This window comes from Rhinolophus ferrumequinum, chromosome 17, assembly GCF_004115265.2.
Source record: "Rhinolophus ferrumequinum isolate MPI-CBG mRhiFer1 chromosome 17, mRhiFer1_v1.p, whole genome shotgun sequence".
NCBI classification, from domain to species: Eukaryota; Metazoa; Chordata; class Mammalia; order Chiroptera; family Rhinolophidae; genus Rhinolophus; species Rhinolophus ferrumequinum.
The window spans coordinates 36,528,168-36,548,351 of record NC_046300.1 but is presented as its reverse complement, the minus strand read 5'-3'; the positions used below and the strand labels follow the sequence as shown (position 1 = coordinate 36,548,351).

General features: G+C 38.7%; 1 protein-coding gene across 1 annotated transcript in view; it reads right to left on the bottom strand.

Moving 5' to 3' along the window:
* IL20RB (interleukin 20 receptor subunit beta) overlaps nucleotides 1-19,615 on the bottom strand; it is a 34,973-nt gene extending 15,358 nt beyond the window's left edge. Inside the window, exons 1-3 of the mRNA XM_033133292.1 lie at nucleotides 19,373-19,615; nucleotides 1,923-2,049; nucleotides 149-339 (exon numbers count right to left, since the gene is read on the bottom strand). Of these exons, the coding sequence (XP_032989183.1) occupies nucleotides 149-339; nucleotides 1,923-2,049; nucleotides 19,373-19,442 (388 nt within the window). The 5' untranslated portion in view covers nucleotides 19,443-19,615. The remainder of the gene's footprint in view (nucleotides 1-148; nucleotides 340-1,922; nucleotides 2,050-19,372) is intronic.
* Between the last annotated feature and the right edge of the window lie 569 nt (nucleotides 19,616-20,184).

The following is a 20,184-nucleotide window of genomic DNA, read 5'->3' as shown; positions in this document are numbered from 1 at the left end:
TTGACCGGTTAGTGTTGTTTGTGTTCACAGTACTCTCTGGGTTTGCAAGACTAATTTGATGCTGAAAAGAATCCTGAAAGTCTCAGAGAAGCTATTTCCTGAAGGGGAGGCTGCTGGGGGTGGGGGAGTAAAGAGAGAAGTATCTTACTTGAGTTTCGATTAAAAGGGTGCTTCGGGGTGCTCCAGGCTGAGGTCTGTGAACCCAGGATGGCCCTGACACGAAGGTTGTATGGCACAGTGGCAGTGATGTCGTCAGTGATGTCACACTCAGGATCTTTGGTGGATGAGCACCAGCTGCTAGGGATCCAGATGTGGCTCAGGTACAGGCTCTCATACTCTCTGGCCAAGGAAAGAAAAGCACAGCCTCACAACAGCCCCTGCTACACAGGCTCAATGATGGTTGCAAGTAACTGCCTCATTCACTCACATTTTATGAGTCAGCAAAATACAAGTAAGCATTCGTTCCACACTCCAGTTCCTCCACTCTGCTCCGTGACCAGCCATTCATTCTTCCTTACTCCTTCTGTCACCAGGCAAGGGAAACCGAGGCATGAACCCCAATGTATCCAGGTCTCTCCATCTCCGTGTTCACCACCCCAGTCTCAGCTACTGTCGTCCCTTGCATTGCTATGGTCTCCTGACTGATTGTCCAGCTTCCACTCCTGCTATTTTTCAAACCATTCATCACTGAACAAATCGTGACATTTCTATCCTTAATGGCTTCCAAACCACTTAGAATGGAATCCAAACTCTTCCCATGGCCTACAAGACTCTCGGCCTCTCTCCCACTCCACCCCCACACATACTGTTTTTGCCACACGGTCCTTGTTGAGCTCTTTTTACCGTAGGACCTCTGACCAGCGGTTCACTGTGTCTCAAATGCTCTGCCCCTGCTGTTCGCATTGGCTGGCTCCTCCTGTCCTTCATATGAGCTTAAATATCACCTCCTCAGACAGGCCTTCCCTGACCACCTAATGAAAGGGAGCCATGGAGTCAACTCTCTATTGCATCAGCCTTTTAGCTTCCTCCTAGCACTAATTACTACCTGGAATTAGAGCAGTGCTGCCCCATAAAACTTCCTGTGACGATGGAAATGTTCTGTATTGATGGTTGGTGTTCATATGCTAGCCAGAGCCACATGTGGCTAATTGGGAACTTGAAATGTGACTAGTGTGGCTGGGCAACAGACATTTTCATTTAATTTTAATTAATTTACATTTGAATAGCTATCTATTTCTAGTGGCTACCACACTGGACAATGCAAACCTAGGTTTTTATTTCCTTTCCTTTTTTACTGTCTGTCTCCTCCTCTAAATGTAAGCTCCCTGTATCCAGAAACCTTGTCAACTGTACCCTGCACCGAGAAGAATGTCTACATATGTAGGTCCTCAGTTTGTATTCATTGTTAACGAAATATATTGAGCACCTTCTCTGTCCCTATTGCTCTTCAATGGATCAGAGGTCTAAACACATGCAGAGGAGTAAGAGCCTGCTTGGCGCCAGGGCCAGCTGACCATTAGGGTCAAAATTTTGGCTCCTAGGGACAAGCTCATAAACAGGAAAACTGAGGCCTCCTCCACCCTCCAACGATCTGAGTCTCCGACGACTTCTCTACCTCAAGTCAGAGTCAAACTCATTTCTTAAGATTTTCTTCAGCATTAGGAAGTGGACTCACTGTTGAAAAGAAGCTCCACCATATGTTTTGTACACATTATGGTTCCCAGAGAGTTCCCTGTAAAATCCTCAGGACAATGTCTCTTGCTTCTTCGATTCTCCCAATGCTCATTCAGACAGAGGAGGCAGGTCACTAGAACTAATCTACCCCTGGGCTCAAAAAGCCTCCTTCAGCTCTGAAATAAGGGCTGTCCCCCCAGCAATCAACTACTGACTAAGGCAGAAAATCTACAACCAAACAAACTCACCCCTGGTACTCAACAGAATAGTGTATCACTTCTCCAGGCACAATCACTGGGCTCCACATCAAGAGATGCTTCATGTTGGTTGATTGTACAGAGAGGTTCTGAGGGGCAGGCAGAACAGCAACTCCATCTGGGATCAAAGCAGATAGACAGGCTGACAGGTGGGCTCGTGTAGGGGGAATGCCACAGCTTTAAATTAGTTTGTAATGAAAGGCTTCCCGTGTTTATGAACCAGAAACACTTCTAATTTATTATACTTGTGATAATGCTAAATTTTTCCTATCATCTTTTTAATTCTACCTTTGGTGATAAAATGGCATATTAGTATTAATATTAATAATGGCTAATATTGTTGAGCACTTACCATGTTCTATCTAGACCACATGTTAGGTTGTTACATGATGATCTCATTTAATCCTCATGACCATACTGGGAGGTAAGGACTATTAGTTTGTCCACTGTATACATGACAAAACTGAGGCACATTGTTTACAACTCTTATGTCAGATCAACCTAGATGCCTTGTCTCTGCCACTTACTATGGGACCTTATGCAAGTTTCATAAACCTGAGCCTCCCATCCCTACTTGACACATCCATACAGGCTCCTGCCAGCCTCTCATCACCTCCTTCTCCTGCAACTGTCATCTAAAGCACATCCCTTCGCATCCCCCAACAAGGCCAAATGGGGCAACAGCTGACAGTTGGGAGGTGCAGGCTGTGGAGGGTGTCCAATCCAAAAAAGCACTGAGATAGCTGGGAGACTCTGCCCCAGGCAGACTGCAGGCCCCTAAGCCAGCCTGGGACACAAGTATCTACTCATACAGGTGTATGTGGTGTGCCCTGAGCATGTACATAGTGGGTCTACAGTTCACACACAGAAGAGGCCTGGAGAAATGAACCTGCGGGAGCAGCTGATTGGCTCAGTTGGTTAGAGCACAGTGCTCATAACACTAAGGTCACCAGTTTGATTCCCACATGGGCCAGTGAGCTGCGCCCTCTACAACTAGATTAAAAACAACGACTTGGAGCTGATGGGTCCTGGAAAAACACACTGTTCCCCAATAAAAAATTTAAATAAAAAAAAAACCTGAACCTGCCCTCATAAGGACTTTGGACAGCCCTGGAGATCACCCTTGTATGTAACCCAGGGTGCAATCTGGACCCTCTGCTATGGTCCTTCTCTTCCTTGTCAAACGCTCTTCTTTTAATGCCCAACACCTGCCTCCCTTTGCTGTTATAATTGCAGTGATAACATCTGAGAGCACAGTGGGAGGCATGGGGGGGTCTAGGCCCTTTGCCCAGGACTTTTCATCTCTGTGCCTGTCTCCAGACTGGCACCTTTTTTCGTTATCATGCTCTGTGACCACGAGGGGATGGGGGTTGCCGGGGACACCCCACCTGCTTCCCTTGCTTCTTTAATGTAGAACCCTGGTGATATACCTCCATCCTACCCCCAGGATCCATGGACTGCCCTGTGAGGAAACACCTGGGGTACCCACAAGGGGAGCTTCCTGTCCTCCCCACCCCTAAACTTGCAATCACCAAAAGGATGAAAAGAAAAGAGCCAGCTGCAGTGGAGTGGCGCAGGAGGGTGGGGCATGGTCCTCTCTGACATCCTTCCTCTGGTAAAGTATACAAAACGTTTCTCTAGTCAGCTATAGAAAGCTACCATTCATAATTTAACAGCTCTGAAAATGAAATCTCCAGGCCCAGATGGCTTCACTGGAGAATGCTACCAAATATATATATTTTTTTAATTAACAGGAATTTTACACAATCTTTTCCAAAAAATAAAAGAGGAAAGAACATTTTCCAATTTATTTTATGAGGCCAGTATTACTCTGATACCAAAATCAGACAAAGGTAGTAATATGTATTTTAAAAAACAAAACAAAAAAACTATAGACCAATATATCTCAAGCACTTAGATGCAAAAATTGTCAACAAAATTTCAGCAATCCACATCCAATAATGCATAAAAAGAATTGTACACCATGACCAAGTGAGATTTATTCCAAGTATGCAAAGCTGGTTCAACATTTGAAAATCAATAATCTAATCTACCATATCAACAAACTAAAGAAGAAAAATCATACAATAATATCAATTGACACATAAAATGCATTTATAAAATTCAATACCCATTCATAATAAAAAGGGGTTTTTTTCCTTCAATTTAGGAACAGCAGGGAATTATCTCAACTCGATAAAGACCATCTACAAAAAATCTACAGCTAACATCTTACTTAATGGTGAAAGACTAAATGTTTTCCACCTTAAAATCAGGAATAAGGCAAGGACTTCCACTCTCACCACTTTTTATCAACATAGTGCTGGAAGTTCTAGCAATTGCAATAAGGCAAATAAAAAAAGCAAAAGCACACAGATTGAAATGGAATTAGTAAAACTTCCCCTATTTGCAGATGACATGATATGGCTGTGTAAAAAAGCCCAAAGAACCTATAAAAGAAAACTCCAAAAACTAATAAGTGAGTTCAGCAAGTTCACAAGATACAAGATAAACATAAAAAATTAATTGTATTTCTATATACTAGCAATGAACACTTATACACTAAAAATAATAATACAATCGTCTGTTGTTATCTGTGGAGAATTGGTTCCAATAGCCCCTTTTTCGCCCCCCTAGATACCAAATTCCTCGGATGCTCAAGTCCCTTATATAAAACGGCATATTATCTGCATACAACCTACGCTCATCTTCCCATAAATTTTAAATCGTGTCTTGATTATTTATAACATCTAATACAATGTATATGTATATAAATAATTGTTATACTGTATTGTTTAGGTAAAAATGACAAGAAAAATAAGCCTGTACTAACATGTTCAGTAGAGGCACAACCATCATAGACCTAACTACATAGTGCACATCAGCAACAATGTAACAGTTTTTTTGAATATTTTTGATTGGCAGTTTATTGAATCCAAAGATGAGGAAACTGTGGATACAAAGGGCTGACTACACTATTTACAACCACTCCAAGAAAAAAGAAATAGATGTAAATCTAACAAAACATATATAGGATTTGTATGGGGGAAACTCCACAATGCTGGTGAAAGATTTCAAAGAAAATCTAAATAAATGAAGAGACATACTGCATTTGTGAATTAGAAGATTGAACATAGTTAAAAGGGTAATTCTCCTAAAATTGATATTCAGGCTTAACACAATTTCTATTAAAAGTTCAGCAAGGTTTTTTGTAGACATAGACAAACTTTTTCTAAAATTTATAAGAAAAGGCAACAGAACTAGAAAAACTAAAACAATTGAAAAAAAATAAAGTGGGAGGAATCAATCTAGCCAATTTGAAGTAATTAAGTAATTACTTCAGTAATTAAGATTGTATAGTACTGGCAAAGCAATAGACACATAGACTGATAGCATATAATAGAGATCTCAGAAATAGAACCATACAAATATGCTCAACTGATTTTTGGTAAAAGAATTAAAGCAATTCAATGGAGGAAGGATAGCCTTTTCAACAAATAATACTACAGCAATTGGACATCTGCAGGCAAAAAAAAAAAAAGTGAACCTCAAGCTTAACCTCACACATTACATTATTCAAAAATTTACTCAAAATGGATCAGAGACTTCATGTAAACTCTAAAACATAACAGAAAAGCTTCAGGGTTAGGCAAAGAGTTCTTAGACTTGACACTGAAAACAAGATCTATAAAAGGAAAATTTTATAATTGGACATCATCAAAATTAAAATCTTTTGCTCTGCTGGGACAGGGCAAGAGAAAATAAAATGCTCCAGCGCTAACCTACTGGAAAACAAAAGAAAGACCTCTTCATATCAACCTGCTGCAGAATTCACTCCCATAGATGCCCAGGAAGAGAAATAACTCATTAACTATCAGGAATAACCAAGGTAACAAGGCAACAGAAAGAAAATGAAATATCTCCAGAAAGTACATTTAAAGACATGGAAATATGTGACTTAAATGATAGAGAATTCAAGATTGCAGTTCTGAAAAAAACTCAATGAGATGGCAAGAAAACTCAGATAGGTAGTTAATGAACTCTTAAACAAAATCAATAAACAAAATGAATATTTTACCAAACAGATTGAAATTTTTAAAAAGAACCAAAAAGAAATTCTGAAGATAAAGAACTCAATAAAAGAGATGAAAATTGAAATAGTAAGCTTAGGAAATAGAGTTGACCAGATGGAAGCAAGAATTAATGATATTGAAGACAGAAATCTGGAAATGACACAGATTGGAGAAGAGAGACACTTGAGAGTTTTAAAAAATGAAGAACTCTACAAGAACTATCTGACTCCATCAGAAATAGCACTATAAGAATAAAGGGTATACCAGAAGGAGAAGAGAGGGAGAAGGGCTCAGAGAGCCTAGTCAAACAAATAGTCAACAAGAACTTCCAAAACCTATGGAAAGAAATAGATCTTCGAATCCAAGAAGCAAACAGAACTTTAGGATAGTTCTGTTTCAATCCTAATAGCCCTTCTCCATGGCACATTATATGGAAGCTGTCAAAAATTAATGACAAAGAGGGGTGGCTGGTTGGCCCAGTTGGTTGGACATGGTGCTGGTAATACCAGGGTTGCCGGTTCGATCCCCACATGGGCTACTATGAGCTGTAAGAAAGAAAGAAAGAGAGAGGGAGAGAGAGAGAGAGAGAGAGAGAGAGAGAGAGAGAGAGAGAGGAAGGAAGGTGGGAGGGAGGGAGGAAGGGAAGGAAGGAAGGAAGGAAGGAAGGAAGGAAGGAAGGAAGGAAGGAAGGAAGAAAGGGAAGCCATCATTTAAAAAAAAAAATTAATGACAAAGAAAGTATTCTCAAGGCAGCCAGGGAAAAGAAGATGGTAAGAACAGAGAAAAGCCCATTAGATTACCATCAGAATATTTAAGAGAAACTCTACAAGCCAGGAGGGAGTGGAATCAAATATTGAAACTACTGAAAGAAAGAAATTACCAGCCAAGAATAATATATCCAGCAAAGTTATCCTTTGATATGAATGAAAAATAAAGACCTTTCCACATATACAGAAGTTGTAATTTTCCACCACAAGACCTGCATTACAGGAAATACTGAAAGAGGTTATTCTACCTGAAACAAAAAGACAGAAGGATACAAAACAATGAGTAAGATGACTAACAGACAGACAGAAGCAGAAAATGGCAAACCCTTCACAGAATAGGGCACTGTACACTTAAACATAATATGATGGGCAAAGGAGATAAAAACATAAAAAAAGAAAGAGAGAAGAAGAAGTCAATCTACAACTCAGAAATGAACTCACAGCATAAATAGGGATAATTTGTGACAACAAAAACATAAAAGGGGAGGGAGTAAAGTTCTGAATTTGCAAAGGGGAATGGATAATAAGATGCATGCTGAAGAAAGAAGACTACTATATATATAAAACTTTCTTTTACATAAACTTAGTGGTAACTACTCAAAAAAAAAATTCAGAACTGAGATACATAACATAAAAAAGAGAGAACAGAGGGGAAAAAATCAGAATATCACTAAAACTAAAACAGATAGAAACACAAAGGCAAAGAAACAATGGAAACACCATGCAACAAGAAAACAAAAGATAAAATGGCTATAGGAAATCCTCATATATCAATAATCACCCTAAATATAAATGGACTAAACTCACCAATAAAAAGGCAGAGTAGCAGATTGGATCAAAAAACAAAACCCAACCATATACTGTTTTCAAGAGACACATCCCAGCTGCAAGGACAAATATAGACTCAAAGTGAAAGGGTGGAAAACAATACTCCAAGCAAATGGCATTCAGAGAAAATCAGGTGTAGTTATACATATATCTGACAAAACAGACCAGATTAACAGAAAAGATTTTATTAACAGAAAAGATTAATAAAATGGACAAACCCCTAACTAGACTCACTAAGGAAAAAAGGAAAGACACAAATAAACAAAATCAGAAACGAAAGAGGAGAAGTTACAATGGATACAACAGAAATAGAAAGAATCATACAAGAATACTATAAAGGACTATATGCCACCAAATTCAATAACCTAGGAAAAAATGGACAAGTTCTTAGAAATATATAACCTTCCTAGACTGAATCATGAAGAACTGGAAAATCTAAATAGACGGATCAACAGTAAGGAAATTAAAACAATCGTCCAAAACCTCCCCAAAAGCAAAAGTCTGATACAAGATGGCTTCACTAATTAATTTTACCAAAGAGACAAAGATGATATAAGAACTGTCCTCCTCAAACTCTTCCAAAAAATAGAAGAAGAAGCAATACTTCGTAAGTCATTTTCTGAGGCCAACAGTACCCTAATACCAAAACCTAGTAAGGATAACACACACAAAAGAAAATTACAGATCAATATCTCTGATGAATACAAATGCAAAAATCCTAAACAAAATACCAGCAAACTTAATACAACAATATATTAAAAAGACTATACATCGCGATCAACTGAGGTTCACTCTAGGGGCACAAGGATGGCTCAACATAGGCAAATCGATCAATGTGATACACCATATAAACAATATAAAGGATAAAAATTATATAATTATATCAATAGATGCAGAAAGAGAATTTGACAAGATACATCATCCATTTATAATTAAAACACTTAATAAAATGGGTATAGAAGGAAAGTACCTCAACATAATAAAGCCCACATACGAAAAACCCTAAGCTAATATCATACTTTATGGTGAAAAACTGAAAGTTTTTCCTCTAAGATCAGGAACAAGACAGAGATGTCCACTCTCATCATTATTATTCAATATAGTGTTGGGAGTTCTAGCCAGAGCAATCAGGCAAGAGAAAGAAATAAAAGGCATCCAAATTGGGAATGAAAAAGTTAAACTGTCACTTTTTGCAAATGACGTAATTCTTTATATAGAAAACCTTAAAGACTCCAACAAAAAACTCTTAGAAACAATAATAAAAAAAAAAACAGTAAAGTTGCAGGCTACAAAATCACAGCACAAAGATCCATTGTATATGCTAACAATGAAATTTCAGAAAAAGAAATAAAAAAAAAATTCCTTTTGCAACTTCCAAAAAAAAAGAGTAAAATATCTAGGAATAAACTTAACAAAGGATATGAAGGATCTGTACACTGAAAACTATAAGACATTATTAAAATAAATTGAAGAAGACATAAAGAACTGGAAAAATATTCCATGTTCATGGATTGGAAGAACAAACATAGTTAAAATGGCCATATTACCCAAAGTAATATACAGATTTAATGCAATCCCCATCAAAATCCCAATGGCATTTTTAAAAGAAATAGAACAAAAAATCATCAGATTTGTATGGAATCACAAAAGACCCCGAATAGTCAAAGCAATCCGGAGAAAAAAGAGTAAGACCTGACTTCAGTTCATACTACAAAGTGATAATAATCAAAACAGCACGGTATTGACAGAAAAACAAACACACAAACCAGTGGAATAGCATTGAGAACCCAGAAATAAACCCACATATATGTGGGCAAACAATTTTCAACAAAGGAGCCAAAAACATACAATGGAGAAAAGAAAGTCTCTTAAGTAAATAGTGCTGGGAAAATTGGAAAGCCACATGCAAAATAATGAAACTAGAGAGCTATCTGTCACCATACACCAAAATTAACTCAAAATGAATCAAAGACCTAAATAAAGACCTGAAACAATAAAGTACATGGAAGAAAGCATAGGTACTAAATTATAGACCTTGGGTTCCGAGAGGATTTTATTAATTTGACCTCAAAGGCAAGGGAAGTAAATGCAAAAATAAACGAATGGGACTATATCAAACTAAAAAGCTTCTACACAGCAAAAGAAACTGTCAACAAAACAGACAATCAACCAAATGGGAGAAGATATTTGCAAACAACATCTCTGATAAGGGCCGAATATCCAAAATATATACAGAACTGATACAACTCAACAACAAAAAAACAATCTTGCGCTCCTCCCAAGAAGACATACAAATGGCCAACAGATATATGAAAAGAGGCTCAATTTCACTAGCTATTAGGGAAATGAAAATCAAAACCACAGTGAAATACCATCTATTAGAATGGCTATTGTCAACAAGATAAGGAATAACAAGTGTTGGAGACGCTGTGGAGAAAAAGGAACCCTCATACACTGCTGGTGGAAATCTAAGTTGATACAGCCACTCCAGATAACAGTATGGAGGTTTCTCAAAATATTAAGAATAGGATTACCATATAGCCCAGCAATCCCTCTTCTGGGTACCTTCCCCCAAAATCTGACAACATTTAGAAAGATATATGTACCCCCATGTTCATTGAATCATTATTCACAGTGGTCAAGACATGGAAACAACTATAGTGTCCTTTGATAGATGATTGAATAAAGAAGATGTGGCACATATATTCAATGGAATATTACTCAGCCATAAGAAAAGATGAAATACTGCCATTTGCTACAACATAGATGGATCCTGAGATGACCATGCTAAGCAAAATAAGTCAGACAGAAAAAGTCGAGTACTGCATTATTTCACTCACGTGTGATAGAAAACTGAAAGCAACACACAAGACAAACAAACAAATAAAAACTCATAAACACAGATGGGGGGTGGTAGGAGATGGAAAAGGGGGTCAAAGATATGGTGATGGAAGGAGAACTGACTCTGGGTGGTGAATACACAATGGGATATATAGATGATGTACTATAGAAATGTACGCTTGAAACCCATATAATTTTACTAACCAAAGTCACCCAGTAATTTAATTAAAAAATAAATAAAATATAGCCAAAAATATAAGTAATAAAATGTCAATAACTACATATCTGTCAACAATTTCTTTAAATTTAAATGGTTTAAACTCTCCAATAAAAAACATAGGGTGGCAAATGGATAAGAAAATAAGACCCTTACAAATGCTGCCTTCAAGAGACTCACTTCAGATTGAAAGACACACACAGACTAAAAGTAAAGGGATGGAAAAAGATATTTCATGAAAATGAAAAAAAGCAAAAAAGCTGGGGCAGCAATACTTACACCAGACAAAACAGACTTTAAAACAAAGGTTATAACCAGAGACAAAGAAGGACCCAGTAATTCCACTTCTGAGTATTTATCTGAAGAAACCCAAAACACTACTTCAAAGCAACACGTCTATCCATATATTCATTACATAGTATTTATAATAGCCAAGATATGGTGGCAATCTAGGTGTTCATCAATGGATGAATGGATAAAGAAGAGGTGGTACATACGAGTAAGATGCATTGTTATTTTTCATACCACCACATGGATGGTAATAACCGTGCTGCCAACTAAACTACAACACAAAGTTACCTTAACTGCTTATGATTCTTTACTATTTAGAATTATTTAGATATACAATTTTATAAGCTCTCAGTCATGAGCAAACATAAAAATGAAATATAAGTAAAATAAAATCCATCAAGATAGTCTTTATCCCCTAGAATGAAAATTTGTATCACTCAAGATCTGCGCACGTATATCCATAGCCAAACAGGAATCATGTGGCAAAATAGTCTCATCCCTTTAAAATGAAAACTGTTGCTTCTTTCTGATCCCTACAGGCAACATATTCAATATCCTTATGCTATTTATATGTCCTTCAACAGTGAATGGTTAAGCAAATTTTGTTATTTATATCCATGGAATAGTACTGAGCAATAAAAAGGAACAAACTCTTGATACACAAAACAACTTGGATGACTCTACAGGGAATTATGCTGAGTGAAAAAGGCCAATCCCCAAAAGTTACATACTGTATGAAATTTACATAACATTTTTGAAATGACAAAGTTGTAGAAATTAAGAACAGATTAGTGTTTGCCAGGGGTTAGGAATGGTGGGGAAAGGAGTAGGAGGGAGGTAGGCATGGTTATAAAAAGACAACAGAAAGTACTGTTGTGATGTTGAAACTGTTCAGTATCTTGACAGCGGTGAATACACAAACCTATACACACATGAGTAAAACTGGGGAAATCTTAATAAAATGGATGGATTGTATCAATGGTGTCCACATCTTAGGTGTGATACTCTACTATTGTTTGGCAAAATACCACTGGGGGGAAAACTGGGTTCTCAGTATATTTCTTATTACTGCATGTAAATCTAGATAGAATTACTTCAATAAAATTTCAATTAAAAAATGCAGCCACAATGTCATCACACCTACAAAAATAGCATTAATTCTGATTGACAGGATAACTTTTAAAAGATCACGATGGGATAAACTCAAACAGAATGAAATGTACCTAGGAAAAATGTAAAGTCTACAATTAGGTCCAGTCAATTAAATCAGTGAAGAAGACCTGTTTGGGAAGGGCACTCATCAAGGCTTTATGCAACACACTCTGAGATTGAATTACTGAGTATGTTTTTCTTCATGAGGGGACACACAGGCAGGAAAATAGCAAGGGATGTCCGAACATTTACAGGGCTCCATTATGCTAATGCAATAATTTGTACGTATGATCCTCTTTTCCTACCTGTGAAGTTCCAAATCTAACTCCATCATGGGCAAAATACTCAGTCTCATCCCATTAAAATGAAAACTGCTGCTTCTTTCTGAGCCTTACAGGCAACAAATTCAATATCCTTATGCTATTTGTACAATGTATTCCAAACTTCGTTGTTGTTTTGCCCATGTTTAAGTAGCGCACACACAATGGGTGTGAGATGGAAAACTTGCTGATTTGAAAACTTACATGAACTCCTTAGTGATGCCAGAGACATTTAATAGGGTTATGCAGAAAGTGTCATGACACTGCCTCGGAAGGAACCTATTTTATGCGAGGACACTAAATAGGAAATGACTACAAGATGGGAACTATATTTCAGCTCAGACTCCAAGCTGAAAGTGACGCTTTCCACCTACAGAAAGTTTCAAAATCCTCTTCAATTGTCAGGGAAGGCTGACTGTGGTCTTGAAAACACAATGAAAGGGAGAAAAACTTTGTTATCCACACAGCATTCTCATTAACAAGAAATGTCACCAATCAGCCAGGACAAGTCTCTGAAGAAACCAGTTAATAAAGACTCTACCAAACGTAAACGTCAAATGCAAAAACCAAGAATATACTCAAGGAAAGAGGGAGAGTAAGTACAGATGAGAAAGATGTATTGGTCACAGTGAGGAGGATGCAAAATCTGGAAGTTTTTCCTCAGCCACACTGGATGCACATGCTCACCAGAGCTAGAGAGAGAGACAGGAATCCCCTGTGTAATTTTTAGTTCCTTGTGAATACTGATGCTTTTGCTACGACAGAGAATTGTGTTATTCTCATTCTAGCAGGTATCTCAAGAAGGTCCACTGGATGGAGTCTCTTTGGTGGTGTTTCCAATAGAGACTTGAGCTGGGTGACTGACACAACTATTAAGATTCTAGTGCTGAGTGCGGGCAACACTTGCTAAGCAATACTTTTGCATAGAGCTGCATTCACAATACTGATCTCTCTCTCTCGAGGCCTCTTAGTGTCCTATTGCTGGTGTAACAAATTACTATGAATTTAACATCTGAAAACAACACAGATTTATTATCGCACAGTTCTGTAGGTCAGAAGTCTGACACCAGTCTCAGTGGGCTGAAATCAAGGCATTGATAGGTATTGATGTGTTCCGTCTGGAGGCTCTAGGAAAGACTGCCTCCTTGCCATTCTCAGCTTCCAGCGGCCACCTTCATACTTTGTTCATGGCCCCTTCCTCCATCTGCAAAGCCAACAATGGCTAGTCGAATTCATCTCATGCTTCAAATTTCTCCTGCTTATTCTTTTGTCCTCCCATCTCTCTCTCTCACTGCATCCAGGAAAGGTTCTCAGTTTAAGGACTCACGATTAGATTGGGCCCACCTTGATAATCCAGGATAATCTCCCAAACTCTAGGTTCCATAATATTAATCACAGCTTTAAAATCCCCTTTTCCATGGAAGGTAGGATATTCACAGGTTCCAGGGATTAGCGTGTGCACATCTTAGGGGGCCATTATTTGCCCACCACATGGGGCTTGCACTGCAGGGGACATTGGCTCTATGAACTGACACTATGCCCTACAATTTCTCCTTCAAATACAGTAAATTATTTCAAGAGGATGACCTTGAATATGACCAGAAGGAGAAAAGAGCAAGGCTGACTTAGAACGTGGCTACTAGTAAGCAGGCTGCTGGCATCACCCACTGCCTAGGGACCTAGTGTCCACATCCCAGTTTCAAAAGGTACGCAAATTCATGCCTCAGAAAAGTGATAGATTACTTCATGATTTTAAAGTATAGTTTTAGGACCAGCAGCATCACATTCCCCAGGAGTTTATTAGAAATGCAGACTCTCTGGCTGCACCCGATACCCTACTGAACCAGAATATGCATTTTAACAAGATTTCCCAGGTAATAAGCACATTAAAACGTGAGAAGCACTGGTCTAGAGACAACAATAGTGGGGCTACAATAGTGGGGCTCACCATCCTTGGCTGCCCATTACAATCACTGGGGGTGGGGTGGGGGGCAGAGGAGTTGTTTGCTGCTGTTACATTTTAACATTGTTTCAGACTTACAGAAGAGTTGCAAAAATACCGTGTTTCCCCGAGAATAAGACTGGATCTTACATTAATTTTTGCTCCAAAAGACGCATTAGGGCTTATGTTCAGGGCATGTCATCCTGAACAATCATGCTAGGGCGTATTTTCCGGTTAGGTCTTATTTTCAGGGAAACACGGTAGTACAGAAAGCTCCCATATGGAACTGAGGATCCTCGTGATTTTGATGTGATTTATAGTTATAGCTTTAGAAATCATGTTTTTCCCCTCTCTCTCTACACACCTCATAGACTTAGCATTTTTCCCTGATAATCATTAACCTCTGAGGCAGCAGAAGACAATGGCCCCGAACCTGACTAATGGTCACAAGGTCTGGACCTCCAGCAGGCTAAAGAGAACATCTTGACCTAAGTTGGGTTACAGCTCCTGAGCCCTAAAGGGCAATGAGCCCCTGGCTGCTGCTTTTCCATGAAATCAGACAGAGGGTCGCTGGAGCAGACCTCAGAGCTGTCCTCAGGACCTGAAGAAATTATTTATTACCATTACCTCACCTCCAACCAGTCAGCTCCTAACACAATCCCCAACCCCTAACCCACGGTGTCGTATGATTTTGCCCTATGTCATCTATAACTTACACACCATTGAGGAGTCAGGTCTTTCAGAGCACAAGTTTGCATGTACTCTGGTTTGGCCAATCCTATAACAATAAATTACTTCCTTTCTCCCCTGCAAATCCCTGCTCGTTCATTTCTTTCCGCCAGTACTTGCAGGCGGACTGACCACATATTGGGGTTCGATAACACATATACCCTTCACTCAGCCTTCCATATGTACCTAACCATAGTATAGTTTTGAAAATTAAGAGATTAACATTGGCATGATATCATTAATTAAGCTTAGGTTTATTTGAATTTCACCGGTTTTCCCCCTAGTGTCTTTTTTATTTTCCAGGAATCAATCCAGGATCCCACATTCAGTTGTCATATCTAGTAGGTCTCCTCCAGTCCGTTCTCAGTGTTTCTTTATCTTTTATGACCTTGACATTTTTGAAAAGTACTGGTCAGTTGTTTTGTAGAATATTCCTCAGTTTGGGTTTGTCTGATGTTTTTGCATGATTTGATTGAGGTCATACATTTTTGGCATGTATTCACAGGGAGTGTATGATGTTACTATGTCTCATCACTGGCAGTCTTAGCATTGATCACTTGGTTAAGGCAATGTCTCCACTGTTAAGCTACTATTTTCCCTTTATAATTAATAAATCACTTAGGGAGATACTTTAACACTATGCAAATATTCTGTTTCTCATCAAACTTCCATCCATTACTTTTAGAATCTATTGGTGGATATTACTTGCAATAATTATTTCTGTGCTATTCTAATAATGATATCTATTTATTAATTGGAATTCTGTAAGGAAGAACTGTTCCTTTTTTACCATTTATTTATTGAATTATTCATTTACATCAGTATGGACTCATGAAAATTTATTTTAGTCTATTTTATTTATTTTGTTAATCAAATTTTTCCAGCTTTGGCAATTGGAAACTCTTTTAGATTGCCTTCTGTGTCCTGTTGACTTACTCTCATAAGTCTACAAAAACTAATACTTTATTTTTGTAATAATTCTATATTTACAGAATAAAATTGCAGACAGTACATAGAGTTCTTGTATACCCCTCACCCAGCTTCCCCTAATGCCAGCATCTTATAGCCATGACATATTGGTCAAAACTAAGAAGCCAACATTGTTACATTACTCTAAACTTTATTTGGATTTTGACAATTCTTTCAGTAATGTCCTTTTTCCATTCCAGGATTCAATCCAGGATACTTGTTGCATTTAGACCACCATCCTTTTTTAAACAGTCCCTTACTTACCACAATGTGCTCCCGACTTGTCTTTTCTCTGTCCAGTCCGGGAATAAACCACATCTCTAAGGAACTCCATCCTGGGAGTTTTGAAAAATCCCAATGACCAGGCAGCACCCGAGATTAATTAAGTCAGAATCTCTGGCTATGAAATCCTGGCATTTGTAGTTTTAAAAGCTCCCAGGTGATTCCAATGTGCATTTGAGACTGAGAACCACTGATCTAGACCTTATTTCTGGTGGCCAAAGAATAGTTAAAACTGAATGGTAAATCCTCAAATGTCAAGTGTATTTCCCAGCAGGCTCTTATGTTCCCTGAAGACAAAGGACTCTGTTTTGTTCATTTCTAACCAGCACCTAGCCCAGAACCCAGCATATAGGAGGTGCTCAGAAATGCAAAATAAATGAAAACTAAACAAGTAAACTAAGTTTTTGTTCTCTTAGTGAAATTAGCCTTGGCCTGACTTCTATTTTTCTAATCCTTATCCATCTTAAATTAGACTATATTTTTGCTGCCTTGACGTTCATGCTGAACACCTCATGATTTCCTAAAATCTTGAGTCAGTGATAAAGAACCACATAAAAGCTGCCCACCACAAAGCCTTTGGGCAAACTCTCTGGGCAGAAATCTCCTCCAGGGAATGAGAGGCCATGCTGGCTTCCCCTCTCTGGGTCTGCTGTCCACTGCCCTCATTTGGGGCCTCTTCTGCCACCTTTACTTCCAACAGCCCTTATAGCAAATGCATCAGAAAAGGTAGCACCGTCTTCTTTATTCCCTTTACTTTGTCTCTCCTCCCTTTCTCTGGCTTACTGCAATGTCTCAGCTTCTTCTGCAGAGAAGTACAAAGAGAACAGACTCTGGAGCCAGCCAAACCTGAGTCAGATAGATCCCAATTCTCACACTTACTAGATGTATATACTTGGGCAAATAACTGAACCTGAGTCTCTGTTTCATAGTGTATAAAATGGGGATTGATGTGAGAAATCAAGAGAATATTTTGCTGACCTGTGAGCACAGTGTGTGCTCAGAAATTGCATTGTGTTTTGTCGTTGTTGTTGTTATTATTATTATTGGTAGTGGGGATCAGTTTTCTGAATCACACTCTATCATTTGGAAGGGACAGGGCAAGTCAAATGAATTCTATAAAAGAGAGCAAGAACTCTACCCATCTGTCCAGGGATCTAGAGTAACTAACAGAAGTTAATTTAGAATTTGGAGAATTCATCTACACAATCCAGAGGCAATGGTCAGAACTGCACAAAGCCATTATTTGCTGACAGCATCATCTGTTTACATAACCAAAATATAATAACTAGCATGGGAAGGGCACACTGACACTGTCAAAGTGCTTTTGTTGGCTCACATCATTTAACCCCTCCCAACCTCACTGTGGCTGTTTTGACCATTTCACAGATGCAGAAACTGAAATCATATGCTATAGAGCTAGCAAGTGATAGAGTCAAAACATGTGCACAGAGCTTTCTGTCTCTGACATCCTTGTGGTTTCTTCATTGGTTTTTTGTTCTGTGTAAGTTTATAGGTGTCAGAAGAACACACTCACCTCCAGGTATATTTGAAACACAAGTTTTCAGGAAAAAGCTTAAAAAAACTGGACTTCCTCATTGAAGAAAATGACAAATTAACAGATTCTGGATTTCCCCCTCTAATTTGGCTTCGTCATCTTCTACCTTTGGCTCCGTGGAGGAATGTTTCCCTGGTATCTTGTTTGTCCCACTAACTAACCAATCAGCTAATACTTGGCCTAGACGTGGGGCTGTGAGGACACCAGGAAAGATGCCCAGACCCTGCCCTCAGACCAGTGCAGGAATCAGAACCTACCAAAGCAGAACACGTGGGATCAAGTGTCAAAGAAGAGAGAAATCTGGGAAGGATCTGTAGGAGGAGGAGCCACCTGGAACGATGATGGAAAGATGGGCTTGGGATGGGGAAAGGAATTGGAGATGGCGCTTCTGGTGGGAAATTATAACAATAAAGTCCAAGAGGAGGAAATGAGTGTGTAATATGCCAACTGTGAAGACAGCAGCCACCTGGGTCCGTATTTGTTTTCCAATAGTGAGAAATAGAGTCGGGGCCTGAATATGCTGGATCATGAAACAAACAGCAGATAGGAACACCACATGCTGAGCAATCGGGAGCTGTAAAGGTTTGTGAACTAGGAAGGGACACCATAAATTTGATGTTTAAGCCAATTATAAACATTTGCCAAATTGCCTTAGCACTGATTTGTTGCCTAATTTAAACTAACCAGAATAATTAGTTCTTAATGTTAAAAAATAATAATAATAAAGACAGAAAGTAGTCAAGGCTCCCAGTGACACTACAAAGTGCCCAGCACCCAGGAGTATTAAAAATAAAAATTTCTATTAAATGTGATTTGACATGATGAAACATCAAAGGCTACAGAGCTGTGATTTTGGAAAAGTAAAGCATGTAGGGACAAGCATCCAAGAGTGGAGCAGAGAAAATTATGTAATCTTACTGGCAGGGAAAATGCCCCAAACCAAATATTGTTTCAAATGCTATGGAGTATCTGACTGCTACCTTTTCTGCAGTGACAAGGAGAGAAATCCAATTTTCATAAGCCTTGTACCCAATATTAAGGTTAAAAATTATGTCTTTTTATTCATGTGTATTTTGTTAGAATCTTTATTTCTTGTCCTTAGAGTTAACATCCCTGACGCACACATAGAAAGACTGAAATAACTATGTTGCACCTTTTAAAACCAGATAATGAGATAAATAGCAAAATGCATAGAGTTTTGCTGACCTTTAGACTACTTTTTACATAGTTTTGATGCTTTATCTTTCTAGATTGTTCTGTGGACATTAGGAAAGATATTTCCAAACAAAATGCAGGCTTTTCCTTTCTTCAGGATGTGAGGATGGAAGTTTAGGAGGTGAAGAAACATTTTTAAAAACAGACATAAGATGTTCTATGCATATATATTGCAACCCCAAACCCTGGGAAAGTATTTTTCACCTGCTTAACCTATATTCAAGTACCAGACTATTGGCTGTATTCTAATTCATACTTACCTGTGAGCAAACATGGAATCAAGGCGCAGAAAAGCCACATAAGACTTGAGATTTCTTCTAGAATCATCATGAATGTCTGTGTTTGGCCAACTCAGCTTAACCTGGAACATTGTTTCCTTCCACAGTGAAACATTCTGTCTATCCCAGCCATTCTTTCTTCTGAAGGCAGACGCAGACGTTGGAACTGAGGTCTGAGTTGTTGTGAAGCCTGAATTGTTCCTGAAAGAGGAGCCAGCCCAGACAGCTCAGAGGGGGCGGGCTGTGCAGCAGCCTCCTTTCTGCCCAAACCCAGATATTGCATCAGGGGGTGTGGCCTGGGCAAGTTCCAGAGAAAAGATTAACTCTGGGAAGCTTGAGAATCAGCCTGGGGTAGATACCTGGACCATAGATTCTGGCCTGGGGGACCCTGGATGTCCCTAGACACCTCATTGGCAGTGAGCAGGCAGGATTATCTTACCCTCTCATCAAACAGCTGTCCCCTTCCACATCTCCACCTTGTGAGTTCATTCAAGCTGGGTACTCATTAGCTCTTTTTGCGAATACATATCCACCTCAGGAAAAAAGTAGAGACGTTAAAAAAAAGTTTTAATACCTTTTAAAAAGTCAGGAGGTGAAGAAGAATATGTAGCTTCATACTCGCTTGCATTTGCAAAAAGAAAACCTGGAAGGAGATACAGAAACTAACAAGTTTATTTACCTTGGGGCAGAGGGAGTGGGAACAGGGAAGATGAAAGAGAAAAATGTGAATGAGACTCTTTGCGGTACCTTTTTTGTTTGTTTTGGGGTTTAAAAAAGATTTTTTTTATTGTGGT